General features: G+C 46.2%; 2 protein-coding genes across 2 annotated transcripts; one reads left to right on the top strand and one right to left on the bottom strand.

Moving 5' to 3' along the window:
* Positions 1-1,967: 1,967 nt before the first annotated feature.
* On the top strand, positions 1,968-7,277 carry ndufa3 (NADH:ubiquinone oxidoreductase subunit A3). The gene is made up of 4 exons (XM_066712948.1): positions 1,968-2,065; positions 2,400-2,474; positions 2,893-2,970; positions 7,086-7,277. Exons 1-4 carry the CDS (start codon positions 2,056-2,058, stop codon positions 7,175-7,177), a joined length of 255 nt encoding a protein of 84 aa, XP_066569045.1. The 5' UTR covers positions 1,968-2,055; the 3' UTR covers positions 7,178-7,277.
* A 457-nt stretch (positions 7,278-7,734) lies between these two features.
* On the bottom strand, positions 7,735-20,986 carry LOC136759613 (neuronal pentraxin receptor). Its single transcript, XM_066714598.1, has 9 exons — positions 20,501-20,986; positions 17,341-18,421; positions 16,618-17,023; positions 13,736-14,004; positions 13,259-13,438; positions 12,958-13,161; positions 9,180-9,461; positions 8,703-8,882; positions 7,735-8,605 (listed from the first exon to the last, which is right to left on the bottom strand). Exons 2-9 carry the CDS (start codon positions 18,058-18,060, stop codon positions 8,396-8,398), a joined length of 2,451 nt encoding a protein of 816 aa, XP_066570695.1. The 5' UTR covers positions 18,061-18,421; positions 20,501-20,986; the 3' UTR covers positions 7,735-8,395.

Genomic DNA, 20,986 nt, shown 5'->3' with positions numbered 1-20,986 from the left:
ACCTGCTGGACCAATGGAGACCCAGCATCCACGCCTCCCTGTAAATCCCGCCCTCACGACAAAACGGCGCCAAAACTCGTAACGAAAATAAATAAATCGAAAACAGAGAAACCGGCGCGAAAGCAAAGATCGCAGCATCGCAACAGACACAGGGCTGCTCTCGGTTTCACTTTTTTTTTTTTTGCTTTTGATAATTTTTTTTGTTGTTGTTTACAATTCTATACATTTTGCTTTCGATTTTTTTATTTTGGATCTCGACATCAATTTTTTCTCAAGTTTTTTAAATTTTGTTTACTATATATATATATATATATATATATATATATATATATATATATATATATATATATATATATATATATATATAATGCGGTACTTATGGCGCTAATTTGAGTCCATAGATGCGTCCTGTTTCTCTCACTCACAGACCCCGCTCACTCAGCGCATGCGCGGGGTCACAGCTACTCAAGCCCCTGTAAAACACTCATAAGGATGGAGCCAATTTGTAATTTTGTATGTGTTTATGTGCGAAATAAAGTTGCATTTACTTTTTCAGTGTAATGTATTTTAATCGTCTGTGTAAGTTTAACTATTTTTAAAAGTGTACTTTTATTGCAGTGAATATCACTGAGCATCTGGTCCAGTCTCTGTATCTACGTTTATCTTTGCATTTGTGGTATTTATTGTCATTGGTGGTTAATGATGGTATTGTTTTAATTTGGTATTTACTGTCAGTGTAATAAATACATAGACAGGAAATATACAGAGGAGAAACCTTATTTATTATGCCCCCCATGCCAGAAACCGCAATGTCAATATTTGAAAGTTTGGCGCTCTGAAGTGTCCGATGCCTGTTGTGGGGAACAGCGTAGTGTTCAGTTACAGAAAGTTCAAGAAAGTGTCATTATATAGGCCTACTATGTACATATGTGTACTTAAATATGACAATGAAATGTGAATAAAATAGTAATACGTTTTAATGACAAATGTACTGAGTCTTCATGCTGTCTGGTGAGTGTACGGTACTGAAGCTGTTTGGCTGATATCTTAATAAATAAATATATGGAAGCTCTGACCCAGTATACAGGGTGTCTAACCTGGCAGAGACCCCTGACTGACTGACCCTCAAACAGGCCTCAAACATGGAGTGAGTCTGAACTCAAACATGGATAATTCACCCTATAATAGCAGGTATGAAATAGTATGTAAGTAAATGGATGCTTATTATTGTAGCGCTCTAAGGGGGGAGGGGGAGAGAGGGGAGAAGTGTCCGGGCGGAGGAGTCTTGGGAGCGGCAGGAGGAAGTGCGCTAGTCGGCACGGGAGAAGAGTGTTGAATGGAGGAAAGGAGGGAAACTCTTGTTCGTTTTACTGTGTACTTTTCCAATGAGTTCGGCTATACTGAGGACAGCTGTTTGTCTCTTTTGACTGTATAAGGCTGTGTGCTCGAGCCGAGAAAAGGGGCACACATAAACCGTTTATTTGTGACTTTATTTGATGTGCAAACTCCTTTTGTCTTTATTATTTACTTTACTTTTCTGCAACTGTGATCGACCGGAAGTCATCACATTATTATTGATCATACAATGTAAATAACCACAAGACTAATTCAGCTGTTTATAACCCCATTATACTACAGTATATAATACCAAAAACTGACTTTGCCTCGATGCAGTTTGATCTCAACACATACTGTGTAAATCTAATCTCAGTACACAACAACACAACAGCTCATCATGTGTATTTTTAATCACAGGCCACCACACTACACTTTACTGTGTTAACAGCACAGTTGTACAGGCTGGGCATATACTATTATGAATACAGCAGGACAGTTGCTGATTTACGATAATACAGTGTTTCGTGTCTAGCTGCCATTTTGGTTCCTAGAACTAAACTCTCCAATCCCACCCAGAGCTGGATCCAAAATGGTGTCTCACAAAACCTCAGTTTCCGCCCTGCGATTCAGAACTACAAGCCGCTCCTCCGAAACTACACTTCCCAGAAGCCCCCGGGAGTGGTGGATGATTGGACCGGTGAACGGATCGAGTCGAACATGGCTGGAAGTGAGTCCTTTGCGGTTCAAGTTTAAACATTTTAAATACGTTTTCCATTGTATAATACATTGCACAGCAGCGCAGATATATTATGTTTGTGTTATTCTTGTTGTTAGTAGTTAAATGAGTTTTGTCTGTAAACATCACCCCGTTAAACGGCTTGTGGTTAGAGGTGACCTTGGCGGCACCTGGCGCCGAGCTGGCCGGCTCTGGGACGTACTAGCCCGTCCTGGGTGTCAACTGTAGGTCGAGGCTCCGGAGGGAAAGTGTAGGCCTCTATCTTCTCCTGGCGTCCTGTAATCCAGTGCGGGCCTCTCTCTCTCTCTCTCTCTCTCTCTCTCAGGAGTGGGCTCGTTTCTGAAGAACGCGTGGAATAAGGAGCCGGTGGTGCTGGTGTCCTGTGGGATTGGAGCACTCGGTGGGTCCCTTGTTTGTGCTGTCCCCCTGCCGTACTGCGTGTTTGTGTCACGGCTCTGTCCCCCTGCCGTACTGCGTGTTTGTGTCACGGCTCTGTCCCCCTTCTGTACTGCGTGTTTGTGTCACGGCTCTGTCCCCCTTCTGTACTGCGTGTTTGTCCCTCTGCTGTACTGCGTGTTTGTGTCACGGCCCTGTCCCCCTGCTGTACTGCGTGTTTGTGTCACGGCTCTGTCCCCCTGCCGTACTGCGTGTTTGTCCCTCTGCTGTACTGCATGTTTGTGTCATGGCCCTGTCCCCCTGCTGTACTGCATCTCTATTCTAGTAGAAGTCCTTGATTTTCTGATGTCTGACTGACTGACACACTTACTTACATACTGACTGACTGTCTGATTGACACACTGATCTCTCTCTGTCTCTAGCGGTGCTGTTGCCCTTGCTCAGCCCCTACACAAGGTACACTGGGATGATGAACGCCGCCATCCCCTACAACTACCCAGGTACTGACCAGTAACCCACACTGATCAATCAGTACTGCTCTGCCCTCTTCCACACTGATCGACACCTCGTTTTAACCCGGTCCAGCACAGGGGTCTGCTGCACGATACGTTTAATAGCCAGTTCTGTATTTTGTCATTGAATACCATTCTACTAGATGATACTCTGGAATCTCCGCAGCGTGTTTGTTTTGGGGCGGGGCGTTGCTCCAAAACTCTTTTTATACACCAGTTCACATGGTTTATTGTGTAAAGGTAATTTTATTAGTTTTCTCATGTTTATGTATTTGTGCTCTTTTGAAAAAACTTTAAGTGTTACAGATGTGTGCTTTTGGTGATGTTCAGGGAGGTTCCTGCCAGAAACCCAACACATTGAGAGTGTCCAGCTTAACCGCGATCACACTGGAGCTGCAGGAGTCTATGTGGACTCCTCACTTTCCAAACAATGTGGGGAAGCAATGAAAAAAGGCAAAAATCCTGCAGGAGAAAGGACTGCATCGGACTGTAATACAATGTGCCGTGACAAAATACATTCATTTTTTGTTATTAATACACGCAAACATTAAATATTCATCCTGGATTTAAATTAAATGTCCCGATGTCTTGTACATCCTCTCAGAATTATTTAAATGTAACGTTTTTTTGCTTCCCCCTGTTTACACTGTCTTAAAACTATTAAAATGTTTAAAACAGGCTAAATTTTATGTGATCAATCGCATGAAGAATCGTATATTTTAATTATATTTGTAATCCCTCGTTATCGCTATAATTATATGTTAATGGTAATCCAACTATAGACGCTTTACTGACTGCAGAAATACAAACCTTACAACCTCACACAACTGAGCGATTCATACAACTGCTCCATTCAATACGGTGTCAAAGGTGTTTTTAAAGGAATCCCGTTCACAATAAAAACTGATGCCCCGTGATGTTATTGATGTGACTCTTTTATTTTGCACATTGATAAAGCTGCAGGTATGCTGAGAAAACATGCTGACACTGAATTTGTAGGAAAACTGTTTGAGTAAGTTATGGATCCCAGAGTGTTGTAGCTGTATTTATATTTATGAGTTTTGCTTAAGAAACTGGCTGTGACTGTCATACTGTATATTTCATGATATAGACATGTAGTGGCTACACGGGACAGATTTAAACCCAGCAAACTGTATTCAATAATGCAACGCAGCTCATTCTCCCACAGATAAATAATAAGGGAGAATATCTAGGATACTTAAATTAAGCTATTTTGTTAATGTTAATCAGATCATGATACAGGGAGAAGTAACACGGTTATTTACGATGCGCTGGTAAGCAAAATAAACTAGATGACATTTTAAGTGATGTAATTTGTTTTCTATATTGTTTCAATGTGTCCCGGTTTCTACGTTTTAATATCTGGTATAACCTATACTATGTGTGTTAGATATTGACCAAAGTTTATTGCACTTTAATGTTAGCGGTATTTCAGCCTCTAGTTTAAAATACTAAATCACAGAGTGCCGAGCTTCCCAGATGCGTTTTGACCTTTCGTGCCTCAGTCACTTCTTAGGGCAGCTGGACCTCGGGACAATGAGTAGAAACGCTACTGGGCATAGTTTAGGTGCACAGATACGGCACGGCCACGCTGAGGTGCAGCTGAACAGGGCCAGTGGAAATGGGGTATGAGCAACTGAGGGAACTGAACCTTTTCACCCTGGAACAGACGAGACTACGTGGGGACTTGATCCAAGTCTTCAAAATCATAAAAGGCATCAAGACAGAAAACAGGAGACGCTTCTTCACACAGAGAGTCTCACAGTCTGAACAAACTCCCCAGCGATGTGGCTGAAGAGACAATTTGGGAACATTCAAAAACGGACTGGATAGGATCCTTGGATCACTTAGTTATTAATGGACACCAAACGACCACGATGGGGTGAATGGCCTCCTCTCGACTGGACACTATGTTCTTATGAGAGGGGGCATAGTGAGAGGGGGAGGGGCGTAGTGAGAGGGTTGGAGCGTTTCTGGTGTGTGAAGCCAGTTGCACAACGCGAGTGTAGCGTAAGGTACACTTACAAATTTCAATTAAAGAAGTGAATTTATAGTATCGCCTTATCACGAATCCTGGAATCTTGTAGAACTCAATTTCTGTAATAATTGGACGCAGACACCAATTCCAAAGATATAAATTGTCAAATTTATTCAAAAACAAAGACTAAATGTAGCGCTACACTAATTATACAAAAGTGAAAAACTAATTAAAATTCAACTCTAGATCAACAAATCAAAGACAAATCACTTCCGTGACCAAATCAAAGACCATGGGATCGCATATGATAACACACAAATCGTTAAACAAAAAAGGTTATAAACACATTACTGGTTAGTAAGACGAAGGTGAGTCTCTCATTAGTATTGTTAGTCAGACATTAAATAACTACGCAGGTTAATATTTATGTCAGGTAACTTCTCGTTATATATATATCAGTCTCATTCACGTTTAGGTGCCGAGAAAGATCCTATCATTACTTGTTACCACAATTTCCCTTAACTGATTATTATTCAATGATTAAGGATAGGCAGGGCCACCAATAATCTAACGTCTATTAACTTGTGTCAATTTCAGACTAAACAGTTAAACAGGAATGAGAAGATATTTCTCGGCGTTGACAGATTTTATTTCTAAAATTATCAACGAAACAGTTTAATGCAACACACATTTATATTTAAGAAAACTAAATGATATTACACATTCTAGAGTTATGAATCACAGATTAACATTTCTAATTAAATTTTTCAAATGTCATGAATCACAAACTCCAAACTGTTAAACTTATCTGAACTTCATCGCAGAGAGGCCTCTCTGTCTTCGGGCTCAGATAACGGCACACGGCACGAGGTCCGTGTGGTTGGAACAAAGGCAGTCCGGTTCGGCTTTGTCCAAGAACTTCCACTCAGTCGATGCACCTGGAAGTTGGGGTTTCGCGAATGTAGAGTCTTTTCCAAACAGATTTTCCACTGGTTTGAAGGCTCCAAGGTTGTGCACAAAATCTTCTTTGTAAGCAGGGTTTCCACCATAGTTACTTGAAGATGAAGTCTTTGAGGAAAGCAGGGCCCTGTTCGTTCCAAGGGTCCAGTTTCTTAAGACTCAAATAACTATTTAAATGACTGAACACTTTCGTATACAGTCGACTTAGTCAATTGTCCAGCTGTAAAACTCCACTGATCAGGTGGGCACAGGCGGGCAGCGCAGTCTGTAAAGTTCTTTATTTAATAAAATCCTTTAAAAGAATTCTTCGGACGGCTCAATCTCCTTCTCCCAGTTTAACTCTTCTGTTGCCGGCAAAGACTTGGCTGGTTTCTGGCTCCGGTTCGGGCTACAGAGCTACAGGTTGAGCTGTGGCAGCGAGTTACTGGTTCAGGAGAGAGAGAGAGAGAGAGAGAGAGAGAGAGAGAGAGAGAGAGAGAGAGAGAGAGAGAGAGAGAGAGAGAGAGAGAGAGAGAGAGAGAGAGAGAGAGAGAGAGAGAGAGAGAGAGAGAGAGAGAGAGAGAGAGAGAGAGAGAGAGAGAGAGAGAGAGAGAGAGAGAGAGAGAGAGAGACTGCGCTGTTCTTTATACGTCTGTCCGATCAATAGGTGATTGGTTCTTGATTTGTTTAGATTGGATTTCGGTTTCAGCCCCCAGTGTCCTATTGGAGGGGGGCTTGATTTATGACTGATGTCAATCCATGCCATCTTTTGGAAATGCCGGTTGGCCCGGGTTCGTAGCTCTATGTCGGGATTTCGGCTTTCGTCCACTTCAAAGAGTTTTTTATTACCTACAGGCCCCTTTCTCCAGACATCTCATAGCAGGATTCCAAACTATTTGGCCTTTTCTCGGTGCCATCCTCCCCAAAACTGTCACTTTGATGTAAACCAGTTCCAAGCTGATGAGTTTAGGAAATCTGATAACTTTGGGGGGGAGAGAGGTCTTCTTTATATCAGTGCTTCAGCTCAGAGCTAAAATGCTCTTATCAAAATACACCCAACATAACGCTACACGAGTGACTTCGAACAGCAGAGAAGTGTCTGCATGTGAAGCTAATGGCTTTGATTTGATTAATGACACCGAACCCTGTCCCCTTTGTCCCTCAGTTCCTCTCAGAGATGATGGGCGACTCCCAGACGTCCCCAGTCACCCTTGCGACCCCCAGGGGCCCTCGCTCGATTGGATGAAGAAGATGTAGAGCCCTCCCCCCAATTCCTGTGCTTCCTGTACAGACCACGCCCCTCTGTCGCTGTGATTGGCTGCTGCTGTCGCTCATTAAAGATGTATTATTGAATTCACAGTCTGTTACTGGCTGTTCATTGGTAGTGTGTGTGTGTGTGTCTGTCTGTCTGTCTGTCTGTCTCTGTCTCTGCCTGTGTGTGTGTTGGTCTCTGTCTCTGTGTCCCTCTCAGTGTGTCTCTCTCTGTGACGGAGAGATTCACCTTCATACTCTCTCTGTGTCATTAATTGGCTCTGAGGCACGTCAGTAGCTTATTAGTGCGAATTGATCTCCTTAGGCCTCGTTAGCACACCCTGATGTTGACGTGACATCGGAGAGAGTGTGTGTGTGTCAGATTCTGTGTATGTCGTGTGTGTCGGAGTGTGTCTCTGTATTTCTGTGTCTATCTGTGTGTCAGTGTGCCTGTATTTCTGTGTGTTGTAGGTGTGTTTCTCTGTTGTGTCTATCTGTGTGTGTGTGTGTGTGTGTGTCTCGTCTATCTGAGCTGAAAATAATCAGATGAAATGACGCTCCAATTTGTCAAAAGTTGAAACTTTATTTACAAACCCTGGGGATTGACACCCACTTATTATTTTAACATTGTGTAACTAGAGCTTAATTCTGCAGGTAACACACTGGCGAGAGGGGGAAGGGAGAGAAGGTGTGGAGGAAGCCTTATATAGAGACTGTTGGTTAAACTCAGAGGGAGAGAAAAAGTTAGAAAAATAGTGCAACAGCCTGAAAGAGAGAAAGATATTGCCTTCTGGAGAGAGCGAGGGAGATGACGCCTGGATGGATATATAGACAACTAGAGAGACATCCTCTTGTCCCCACTCTCCCTCTTTCTCTCTCTCTCTCTCTCAGCACTGGTACTGTCAGTCTGCCCCTTTGTTGCCGCGCGAGAGTAATACTGTAGAAAGAACACATTGTCATACAGTTCAAGGAAGACAATAAAGATTTTGATTATATTATAATTACAATTATTATTTTATTATATAGTGTGAAATGCATATCGTACCATTTTACACGTCTGTGTTAGAGTACTGTACTGTGTGTCTGTACTGTGTGTGTGTGTCTGTACTGTACTGTACTGTGTGTGTGTGTACTGTACTGTGTGTCTGTACTATGTTTGTTTGCTGGACTGCACCATAGTATAATACTATAGCAGTTACACACAGGAGGGCAGGTCAGGGGTCGTCAGTGGCAGGGGTCGAAGGGGTACTTGGTGACACCACCGTGCAGCTCGACGGCAGACTCAGTCCAGGCGATGACGTCCCCCGTCATGTGACTGGTGCAGGAGGCCAGGCTGTACACCTCGTGGGCAGACAGGGCGCGCGACCACAGCTGCACTCCGGCCAGTTCCCCCACAAACGCCTGCGTCGCGTCGAAGCGGCCCCCTAGCGTGTCCTGAGAGGGGGTCCACATGGGTTAATACAGTACCTTAACACAGACTGACTGACTGACTGACTGACTGGTTGCTTGCTTCAGAGGTCAGAGGTCGTACCTGCTCCTGGCCCAGGATGAAGACGCCCCCTGGCTTGATGGGATGCCAACTGGCCAGGTTCTCCCCGGCGCCCCTCTTCACGCCATCCTGGAACGCCTCCCACTGGCCGTCCCGAGTGGACCAGGACACACACACATGGTGCCACTTACTGTCCGACAGCGAGAGAGGGAGGGTGACCGCCTGGGGGAGAGCGGGAAAGAGATGGGGTTAATGCAGTAAGTACAACATACAATTCAATACAATACAACGTAAAATCTTGAGCTCTGAATGGATGAAGATATTTAGTTCATACAGTGGTTACTAAAGGAGGAAAGAAAGATACAGTACAGTAGACAGTACACACACACAGTACAGATTCACACAGTACACACTACAGTACAGACACAGTACAGTACACATACACAACACACACACAGTACAGACACACACATACAGTACAGACACACACACACAGTACAGACACACTCTCTCTCCCACCTTGTCGTTCACCAGAAGCTCCATGGGGTTGTTGCCCCACTCGATGAGCACGATCTCGTTGGCCTGCCCCGGGACGGAGTAGGAGAAGGGTGTCCCCAGGCCCGGCCCGGCGCCACCCTTCAGCCATAGGCACAGCGTCAGCGCGAAGATCTCCTCCAGCAGCGTGCGCTTCACTCGGCCGTACATGTAGTTGGTGCGCATGGGGAAGCCCACCTGGAAACCATCGGGAGAGTTGGCCGGCTTCTTCAGGGAGCTGCTGCCGTTGGGGACTGGGCAGTGAGAGAGAGGGAGAAGGGGAAGGAAAGGAATTTAATTGAATTGAGAGAAGGAGAGAGAGAGCTGGTCAGTCCAGTTCAGTCCAGTAGAAGAGAATCCAGTGCTGTAAAGTGTAGTCCACTCCAGTCCAGTACAATCTAGTCCAGTCTGGTGTAATGCAGTCTGTTGTCCGATAGCAGACTTGTAGTTGCGTCCGAGTCACCATAGTCCGAGTCCATCCGAGTTTTGGAGACTCAAATCTTAATTAAATTAATGAACAACACTAACGATCCAGAGAAAGTCCAGATTACAAAGATTAAAGTTTAGTTGGTCTGTGTTTCCATTTATCTTTTTTGTTTATTTATGTTTCTTACCATTATCAACATGAAATAAAATTAAAATCTAAACAAAAATGTCCACTGTCAATTGTCCCGATGATATACACTGCTCAAACAAATTAAGGGAACACAATCATCACAGTATAACACCAAGTCAATTCAACTTCAGGGATATCAATCTGTCCAGTTAGGAAGCCTAAGCGATTGTGAATCAATGTCACCTGTTTTGGTACAAATGAAAGTGACAACAGGTGCAATGGAGGGGCAACAGCAAGACAACCCCCAAAAATGGAAGTTTGCAGGTGGCCACAGACAATTGCTCTCTCCTTATCCTTCCTGACTGATTGTTCTATAGTTTTGAGTTTTGCTAGTGTCCTTGTCACTGGTAGCATTCTCGGCGTTGACAGATTTTATTTCTAAAATTATCAACAAAACAGTTTAATGCAACACACATTTATATTTAAGAAAACTAAATGATATTACACATTCTAGAGTTATGAATCACAGATTAACATTTCTAATTAAATTTTTCAAATGTCATGAATCACAAACTCCAAACTGTTAAACTTATCTGAACTTCATCGCAGAGAGGCCTCTCTGTCTTCGGGCTCAGATAACGGCACACGGCACGAGGTCCGTGTGGTTGGAACAAAGGCAGTCCGGTTCGGCTTTGTCCAAGAACTTCCACTCAGTCGATGCACCTGGAAGTTGGGGTTTCGCGAATGTAGAGTCTTTTCCAAACAGATTTTCCACTGGTTTGAAGGCTCCAAGGTTGTGCACAAAATCTTCTTTGTAAGCAGGGTTTCCACCATAGTTACTTGAAGATGAAGTCTTTGAGGAAAGCAGGGCCCTGTTCGTTCCAAGGGTCCAGTTTCTTAAGACTCAAATAACTATTTAAATGACTGAACACTTTCGTATACAGTCGACTTAGTCAATTGTCCAGCTGTAAAACTCCACTGATCAGGTGGGCACAGGCGGGCAGCGCAGTCTGTAAAGTTCTTTATTTAATAAAATCCTTTAAAAGAATTCTTCGGACGGCTCAATCTCCTTCTCCCAGTTTAACTCTTCTGTTGCCGGCAAAGACTTGGCTGGTTTCTGGCTCCGGTTCGGGCTACAGAGCTACAGGTTGAGCTGTGGCAGCGAGTTACTGGTTCAGGAGAGAGAGAGAGAGAGAGAGAGAGAGAGAGAGAGAGAGAGAGAGAGAGAGAGAGAGAGAGAGAGAGAGAGAGAGAGAGAGAGAGAGAGAGAGAGAGAGAGAGAGAGAGAGAGAGAGAGAGAGAGAGAGAGAGAGAGAGAGAGAGAGAGAGAGAGAGAGAGAGAGAGAGAGAGAGACTGCGCTGTTCTTTATACGTCTGTCCGATCAATAGGTGATTGGTTCTTGATTTTTTTAGATTGGATTTCGGTTTCAGCCCCCAGTGTCCTATTGGAGGGGGGCTTGATTTATGACTGATGTCAATCCATGCCATCTTTTGGAAATGCCGGTTGGCCCGGGTTCGTAGCTCTATGTCGGGATTTCGGCTTTCGTCCACTTCAAAGAGTTTTTTATTACCTACAGGCCCCTTTCTCCAGACATCTCATAGCAGGATTCCAAACTATTTGGCCTTTTCTCGGTGCCATCCTCCCCAAAACTGTCATTTTGATGTAAACCAGTTCCAAGCTGATGAGTTTAGGAAATCTGATAACTTTGGGGGGGAGAGAGGTCTTCTTTATATCAGTGCTTCAGCTCAGAGCTAAAATGCTCTTATCAAAATACACCCAACATAACGCTACACGAGTGACTTCGAACAGCAGAGAAGTGTCTGCATGTGAAGCTAATGGCTTTGATTTGATTAATGACACCGAACCCTGTCCCCTTTGTCCCTCAGTTCCTCTCAGAGATGATGGGCGACTCCCAGACGTCCCCAGTCACCCTTGCGACCCCCAGGGGCCCTCGCTCGATTGGATGAAGAAGATGTAGAGCCCTCCCCCCAATTCCTGTGCTTCCTGTACAGACCACGCCCCTCTGTCGCTGTAATTGGCTGCTGCTGTCGCTCATTAAAGATGTATTATTGAATTCACAGTCTGTTACTGGCTGTTCATTGGTAGTGTGTGTGTGTGTGTCTGTCTGTCTGTCTGTCTGTCTCTGTCTCTGCCTGTGTGTGTGTTGGTCTCTGTCTCTGTGTCCCTCTCAGTGTGTCTCTCTCTGTGACGGAGAGATTCACCTTCATACTCTCTCTGTGTCATTAATTGACTCTGAGGCACGTCAGTAGCTTATTAGTGCGAATTGATCTCCTTAGGCCTCGTTAGCACACCCTGATGTTGACGTGACATCGGAGAGAGTGTGTGTGTGTCAGATTCTGTGTATGTCGTGTGTGTCGGAGTGTGTCTCTGTATTTCTGTGTCTATCTGTGTGTCAGTGTGCCTGTATTTCTGTGTGTTGTAGGTGTGTTTCTCTGTTGTGTCTATCTGTGTGTGTGTGTGTGTGTGTGTCTCGTCTATCTGAGCTGAAAATAATCAGATGAAATGACGCTCCAATTTGTCAAAAGTTGAAACTTTATTTACAAACCCTGGGGATTGACACCCACTTATTATTTTAACATTGTGTAACTAGAGCTTAATTCTGCAGGTAACACACTGGCGAGAGGGGGAAGGGAGAGAAGGTGTGGAGGAAGCCTTATATAGAGACTGTTGGTTAAACTCAGAGGGAGAGAAAAAGTTAGAAAAATAGTGCAACAGCCTGAAAGAGAGAAAGATATTGCCTTCTGGAGAGAGCGAGGGAGATGACGCCTGGATGGATATATAGACAACTAGAGAGACATCCTCTTGTCCCCACTCTCCCTCTTTCTCTCTCTCTCTCTCAGCACTGGTACTGTCAGTCTGCCCCTTTGTTGCCGCGCGAGAGTAATACTGTAGAAAGAACACATTGTCATACAGTTCAAGGAAGACAATAAAGATTTTGATTATATTATAATTACAATTATTATTTTATTATATAGTGTGAAATGCATATCGTACCATTTTACACGTCTGTGTTAGAGTACTGTACTGTGTGTCTGTACTGTGTGTGTGTGTGTGTGTCTGTACTGTACTGTACTGTGTGTGTGTGTACTGTACTGTGTGTCTGTACTATGTTTGTTTGCTGGACTGCACCATAGTATAATACTATAGCAGTTACACACAGGAGGGCAGGTCAGGGGTCGTCAGTGGCAGGGGTCGAAGGGGTACTTGGTGACACCACCGTGCAGCTCGACGGCAGACTCAGTCCAGGCGATGACGTCCCCCGTCATGTGACTGGTGCAGGAGGCCAGGCTGTACACCTCGTGGGCAGACAGGGCGCGCGACCACAGCTGCACTCCGGCCAGTTCCCCCACAAACGCCTGCGTCGCGTCGAAGCGGCCCCCTAGCGTGTCCTGAGAGGGGGTCCACATGGGTTAATACAGTACCTTAACACAGACTGACTGACTGACTGACTGACTGGTTGCTTGCTTCAGAGGTCAGAGGTCGTACCTGCTCCTGGCCCAGGATGAAGACGCCCCCTGGCTTGATGGGATGCCAACTGGCCAGGTTCTCCCCGGCGCCCCTCTTCACGCCATCCTGGAACGCCTCCCACTGGCCGTCCCGAGTGGACCAGGACACACACACATGGTGCCACTTACTGTCCGACAGCGAGAGAGGGAGGGTGACCGCCTGGGGGAGAGCGGGAAAGAGATGGGGTTAATGCAGTAAGTACAACATACAATTCAATACAATACAACGTAAAATCTTGAGCTCTGAATGGATGAAGATATTTAGTTCATACAGTGGTTACTAAAGGAGGAAAGAAAGATACAGTACAGTAGACAGTACACACACACAGTACAGATTCACACAGTACACACTACAGTACAGACACAGTACCGTACACATACACAACACACACACAGTACAGACACACACATACAGTACAGACACACACACACAGTACAGACACACTCTCTCTCCCACCTTGTCGTTCACCAGAAGCTCCATGGGGTTGTTGCCCCACTCGATGAGCACGATCTCGTTGGCCTGCCCCGGGACGGAGTAGGAGAAGGGTGTCCCCAGGCCCGGCCCGGCGCCACCCTTCAGCCATAGGCACAGCGTCAGCGCGAAGATCTCCTCCAGCAGCGTGCGCTTCACTCGGCCGTACATGTAGTTGGTGCGCATGGGGAAGCCCACCTGGAAGCCATCGGGAGAGTTGGCCGGCTTCTTCAGGGAGCTGCTGCCGTTGGGGACTGGGCAGTGAGAGAGAGGGAGAAGGGGAAGGAAAGGAATTTAATTGAATTGAGAGAAGGAGAGAGAGAGCTGGTCAGTCCAGTTCAGTCCAGTAGAAGAGAATCCAGTGCTGTAAAGTGTAGTCCACTCCAGTCCAGTACAATCTAGTCCAGTCTGGTGTAATGCAGTCTGTTGTCCGATAGCAGACTTGTAGTTGCGTCCGAGTCACCATAGTCCGAGTCCATCCGAGTTTTGGAGACTCAAATCTTAATTAAATTAATGAACAACATTAACGATCCAGAGAAAGTCCAGATTACAAAGATTAAAGTTTAGTTGGTCTGTGTTTCCATTTATCTTTTTTGTTTATTTATGTTTCTTACCATTATCAACATGAAATAAAATTAAAATCTAAACAAAAATGTCCACTGTCAATTGTCCCGATGATATACACTGCTCAAACAAATTAAGGGAACACAATCATCACAGTATAACACCAAGTCAATTCAACTTCAGGGATATCAATCTGTCCAGTTAGGAAGCCTAAGCGATTGTGAATCAATGTCACCTGTTTTGGTACAAATGAAAGTGACAACAGGTGCAATGGAGGGGCAACAGCAAGACAACCCCCAAAAATGGAAGTTTGCAGGTGGCCACAGACAATTGCTCTCTCCTTATCCTTCCTGACTGATTGTTCTATAGTTTTGAGTTTTGCTAGTGTCCTTGTCACTGGTAGCATGAGGCGGTACCTGCAGCCCATTCAGGTTGCACAGGTAGTCCAGCTCCTCCAGGATGGCACATCCATACGTGCTGTCGCAAGAAGGTTTGCTGTTCTCCCACTACAGTCTCAAGAGCATGGAGGAGATACCAAGAGACAGGCCGTTACACGAGGAATGCTGGACAGGGCCGTAGAAGGGCCTCAACCCAGCAGCAGTACCGGTATCTGCTCCTTTGTGCGAGGAGGAACAGGAGGAGCACTGCCTGAGCCCTACAAAATGACCTCCAGCGGGCTACTGGTGTGCATGTTTCTGACCAAACTGTCAGAAACAGATTCCATGAGGGCCCGACGTCCTCTAGTGGGACCTGTGCTCACAGCCCAGCACCGTGCAGCTCGATTGGCATTCGCCAGAGAACACCAGAATTGGCAGGTCCGCCATTGGCGCCCCGTTCTCTTCACAGATGAGAGCAGGTTTACACTGAGCACATGTGACAGACGTGAAAAAGTCTGGAGACACCATGGTGAACGTTATGCTGCCCGCAACATCATCCAGCATGACCGGTTTGGCGGTGGGTCAGTGATGGTCTGGGGAGGCATATCCTTGGGGGGTCGCACAGACCTCCACATACTAGCCAACGGTACCCTGACTGCTGTTAGGTACTGAGATTAAATCCTCAGACCCATCGTCAGACCTTACGCTGGTGCAGTGGGCCCTGGGTCCTCCAGGTGCAGGACAATGCCCGGCCTCATGTGGCCAGAGTGTGTAGGCAGTTCCTGGATGACGAAGGCATTGATGCCATTGACTGGCCCTCACGTTCCCCACACCTGAATCCAATTGAGAACCTTTGGGACGTTATGTATCGATGCATCCGACACCGACAAGTAGCGCCACAGACTGTCCAGGAGCTCACTGATGCCCTGATCCAGGTCTGGGAGGAGATCCCCAGGACACCATCCAGACGTTGTTGGGAGTGCATACAGGCATGGGGGGGGCATGTACACTACTGAGTCACATTATGAGTTGCCGTGATGAAATTCACCCAAGTTGGAACAGCCTGTGATTTCAATTGTTTACTTTGATTTTCGGTGCAAGTTTGAATCCAGCCCCCAATCGGTTGGTGATTTTGGTTTCCATTGACCGTTGTTACATCATTTTGTTCTCAACGAATAACACAATGTACAGTAAAGATTTTGATCTTTAATATATTTCGTTCATTGAGATCCGATGTGTGATTTAAGTGTTCCCTTAATTTTTTTGAGCAGTGTACTTAACCACTGTAATGGGAGGAAGAGCAGTGGCCATTGATATTACTGTGAGTCCCAGAATAAGACTTGCCTGCGGTATTCTTTTCATTGCACAGTCATGCTCTACTGTATCCTTAATCAGTTGTAGTATGACAGCCGTTTGTTTTTTTGCACACAGCTTATAATCTTTAATCTTACGTTTTTTTTATGACACATACACAAAACATTTGTAATGTATTTGTTTAAAAACAAATTGTGCACGTGTATTGGGGGGCGGGGAAAGAAATCATAGCTTATGTTAAACGAAGTCCGAGTCCGAGTCCCAAATCCTAGTCCCGGACTTGAGTACCACAAGTCTATCTGATAGTGTCCATTCTGACCACTGCCAAGGCTTCCAGTCTCACCAGTGTCCGTGCAGTTCATTACAGTCGAGCAGTGTCCAGCAGTGTCCAGTCCAGTTAGATGCAGTCCAGTCCGCAGAGTCCAGTCTGTAGAGTCCAGTCTGTAGCGTCCAGTCAGCTCTGTCCAGTCCACAGAGTCTAGTCTGCAGAATCCAGTCTGTAGAGTACAGTCTGTAGTGTCCAGTCAGCTGTGTCTAGTCCGCAGAGTCCAGTCTGCAGTGTCCAGTCAGCTCTGTCCAGTGTGTAGAGTCCAGTCAGCTCTGTCCACTAACCCGTGTCTGAGTTGCGGTGATGCAGGTGACTGAGCACAGCGTCCAGCTTGTTGGCGTGGACCCCGTGGGCGGCGGCTCTCGGGCCCTGGTGATAGGCCGGCTGGGGGTGCGGTTGGGCGTGGCCGGCCGCCTCGTGGTCGTTGTGGTGACTGGCGTCGTGCTCGTCGACGTGGCGGTGGTCATCGTGGTCGTCGTGGTGATGGTCGTCGTGGGGGCCGTGGTGCTCGTCGTCATGGTGAGGGTGGCCACGGCGGTGATCCTCGTGGTCGTCGTCATGGCGACCGTCCCCATGGTGGTCTCCCTCGTTGCCGTGGGAGCGGTGCAGGATCTGCGTTTCCAAGGCGATAATCTTCCTCTGCAGGAGGTCCCTGAGGGAGGCGGAGTATGAGCTGGAGGAGTTCCTGCTCTGAGAGGGGGAGGGAGTGCATTAACACCGACTGACCGCTCTGCCTCTGCCTGCCCCCAGTGAACTAATGCGATTAGCTGCCCCAAAGCGCCCCTGCTTAAACAGGCTTCGGCTGGGATCTGGCTAATTAACCCTGATTGGACAATTACCCCTCCCCCGTCACTCTGAGCATCCTGTCCCAGAGGGAGATTACAGAGCCAGGGCAGCTCTCTCCCTCTGCCCCCAATTCACATTAAAAATTAACTTTATTGGCACGACAAGTTCGCACAGCGCATACAGCCTCTCTCCCGCTCCCTCCCCCTCTCCCTCTCTCTTACTTGCAAATTCTCCAATCTGTCTTTCATTGCCTGCAGCATTCGGGACATCTGCTCTGGAGAGGAGGAGGAGGAGGAGGAGGAGGAGGAGAAGACGTGGTCTCCCCCGCCATGCTTCCCAGTGTTCCCTCCCCCTCCCTTCCCTCGGTGCTGGTAGTGGAAGTCCAAGGGATGCAGGTGGTTGCTGTGGATCCCGTGGTGAAGAGCGTAGGAGGAGGAGGCAGCGGGGGGGTGGTGGGAGGAAGAGGGGTGGTGGGGGTATCCGTGGGAAGCCCCGCCCCCTCGCCCTGCACCCCCGCCCGCCCCGAAGCCCTCGCACAGGGTCAGCTTGGCCGTCAGCTCGCGGATGGTCTCCCTCTGGTCCAGGATGGTCTCCCTCTGCTGCACCAGGTTCTCCCGCAGGTGGATGATGGTGCTCTGGGAGTCCTCCGCCCCCCCCCCAGGCCCCTCCCACCAGTGCTGGGGCCCCGGCGCACGCCCCCCGCCAAGCGCCCCCAGGCAACCTGCTTCCGCCTCCGCCGGGATGGGGGTGCACACGAACTTGGGGACGGGGCCGCTGTGGGGGGGCGGCACCCCGTACTCATAGTCCTGCGGGGGGGCGGGGGAGGCGGGGTGTGGGGGGGGCGGTGGCGGCTGTGCGGCCGCAGAAAGGGAGGAAGACACCCGTCCGGGGGAGAAGGAGAGGGAGAGGAGGAGAGGAATGAGGAGAGGGCAGGAGGGCATGGCTGGGAGAGGATGGGGGGATGGGAGGGGATGGTGATCCCCTTCTCTCTCTCTCTTTCTCTCTCTTTCGCTCTCTCCTATTCTGCCTTTCTCCAGGAGTTATTTTTTGGTGTAGTGGGAGCGTAGTAAGTCACAGTAATTGAAGTGGTAGTAGTATAGTGGTAGATGTAGTAATTGTAGTTGTAATAAAACTGGCAGTATTATTAGTAGCTGAAGTAGTAGTAGCGGCAGTAGTACTAACAGTAACAGTTGTTGGAGTGGTAGTAGTGCTCCTTCATAGAAAGGCTCTTCTGTCCGTCTCTGAGTCTCTCTCTGAGTCTGTCAGAGCAGACACTCCTCTCCTTTCATCTGAGAGTTTGCCCTGCAAAAGATAAAGCATTGGTAAGGGTGGAGAGAGGTACAACACCAGATATAACAATAGTATAGTGCAGTACAGTCACACACAGAACAATACTGTATATATATGTGTGTGTGTTTGTAGCAGTGTTGTCATTGTGACAGAATGGACACAGTGTCATCTCATCCCAAGGTCAGTTTATTAATTGGATCGGAGGATTAATGAGGTAATGATGTATTGTTATTACAGAGAGAGAGAGAGAAAGAGAGAGAGACAGTAGTGTACTGTACTGTACTGTATCACACTGTTCTGTATCACAATCGAGTGGAGGCCATTCGCCCCATTGTGCTCATTTGTTGTCCATTAATTACTAAGTAATCCAAGGATCCTATCCAGTCTGTTTTTGAATGTTCACAAATTGTCTCTTCAACCACATCGCTGGGGAGTTTGTTCAGATTGTGACACCTTTCTGTGTGAAGAAGTGTCTCCTGTTTTCTGTCTTGATATTTCTGTTACCTGCATGTATTACCTTGCACTTGTCCACATTGAATTTCATCTGCCAGGTGTCGGCCCACAACTGAATATTATCTAAGTCCCTCTGAATAGCCTGTGCTGCCGAGATTGTATCTGCTGAGCCGCCTATTTTAGTATCATCTGCAAATTTGACAAGTTTGCTAACTATCCTAGAGTCCAGATTATTAATATAGATTAGAAAAAGCACAGGTCCTAGTACTGATCCCTGTGGAACTCCACTAACAACCTCACTCCAGTTAGAAGCGACTCCTCTAATCGACACCCTCTGTTTCCTATACATCAACCAGTTCATAATCCATCTACTTACATTACCCTGAATGCCTGCAGCTTCCAATTTGAGGATCAGTCTTTGGTGCGGAACCTTGTGCACTCTATCACACTGTACTGTGTCACACTGTAGTTCGCTGTATCACATCACACTGTACTGTATTATTATTATTATTATTATTATTATTATTATTATTATTATTATTATTATTATTAATATTATTATTAATTTTATTATTATTATTATTATTATTATTATTATTATTATTATTATTATTATTTCTTGGCAGATGCCTTTATCCAGGCGACTTACAACATAAGTGCAAAAAAAGTGTAAAAATACAGTTAAGTACAAGGCATCAATCAATACAAATTCAATGTAACTAAAACATAGCAATACAAAATAATACATTTTACAAATTCCAATTTACAATTTACACAAGTACAGTAAGTGAGGTCCTACATCCTGGATGGTGAAAGCTAAGTACTGTCAAGATGTAGGGTCACAGTCAAGGGCTATGGGAAGGGAGCAAGGAGGAAAACAATCAAGAACGCGAGAAGCATAATAATACTGTACATAATACTGTACTCTGTCACACTGTACTGGGTGTGGTGGTTAATTTACTAGACTAATTAGTCTCACTAATTAATTCACTAAAGAGCTGTCTTAATGAGCTCAGTGATTAAGAATTACAATTAACTGTTTAATTATCGTGGATTGGAACAATGAGAAGAATGAAAGGGGACAGACTGTCCATCTGGCCCCAGAATTAACTGTCTGAGAGAGAGCGAGAGAGAGAGATGAGAGGAGGGAGGGGGGTGTACTGTACTGTCTATACTGTCTCCCTGTTACCCAAGGAATCAACCTCATAGTACACAACACAATAGAGAACAACACAACACAACACAGCACAGCACAGCACAGCAGACTGAACTACAGCACAGTAAAACACAGTATACTACAGTACAGCGGCACACCAGTACTCTATACATAATACAGGAGAGAGAGAGAGAGAGGGAAAGCTTTGGACAGAGACAGAGGAGACAGAGTGTGTTTACAATTCCATCTGTGTGTCTCTATCTCTTTGTGTGTGTGTGTGTGTGTGTGTGTGTGCATGCCTGTCTATCTCTCTATGTGACTGCGTCTCTTTCATCCTCTGTGTGTGGCTGTATCTCCACACCTCTGTGTGTCTCTGTGTGTCTCTCTGTCCCTGTGTGTCTCTTTGTCTCTCTGTCTCTGTGTGTATGCGTGTCCCTGTGTGTCTCTCGGTCCCTGTGTCCCTGTGTGTCATTCTGTCTCACCTGTGTTGTCGGTGTCTCTTGGTGTCCTGCATCAGAGCTGCTCCTGGTATAGACTGATCCTGGATTAGAGACGCAGCCCTGCTAATAACACAGATAAACTCTCTCTCTCTCTCTCTCTCTCTCTCTCTCTCTCTCTCTCTCTCCCTCCCTCAAATTCAAATTCAATTTGAATCTGGGGAGGAAGGCACCTCTGATCTGTGTGTATTTGCTGCAGGTCAGAGAGAAATGCGCCTCTGTCTGTCTCTCTGTCGCTCTCTCTCTCTGTCTGCCTATGCAGTGTGTTATTGTACTGTAGCTGGTGTCCCCAGCTCTCTCTGTTACACACAGACACAGAGAGACACACACAGAAATACAGAGACAGAGACACAGAGAGACACAGAGACACTAACTGGTTAACAAGGTCACCAGGTAAACAGGAAGAGGTGTTGACTGAACAGGAAGCAGAGATCGAAACCAGGACACAGCACTTCCTGTGACATCACCAGA

This window comes from Amia ocellicauda, chromosome 1 (assembly GCF_036373705.1).
Source record: "Amia ocellicauda isolate fAmiCal2 chromosome 1, fAmiCal2.hap1, whole genome shotgun sequence".
NCBI classification, from domain to species: domain Eukaryota; kingdom Metazoa; phylum Chordata; class Actinopteri; order Amiiformes; family Amiidae; genus Amia; species Amia ocellicauda.
This window is presented reverse-complemented; position numbering and strand designations above follow the sequence as displayed.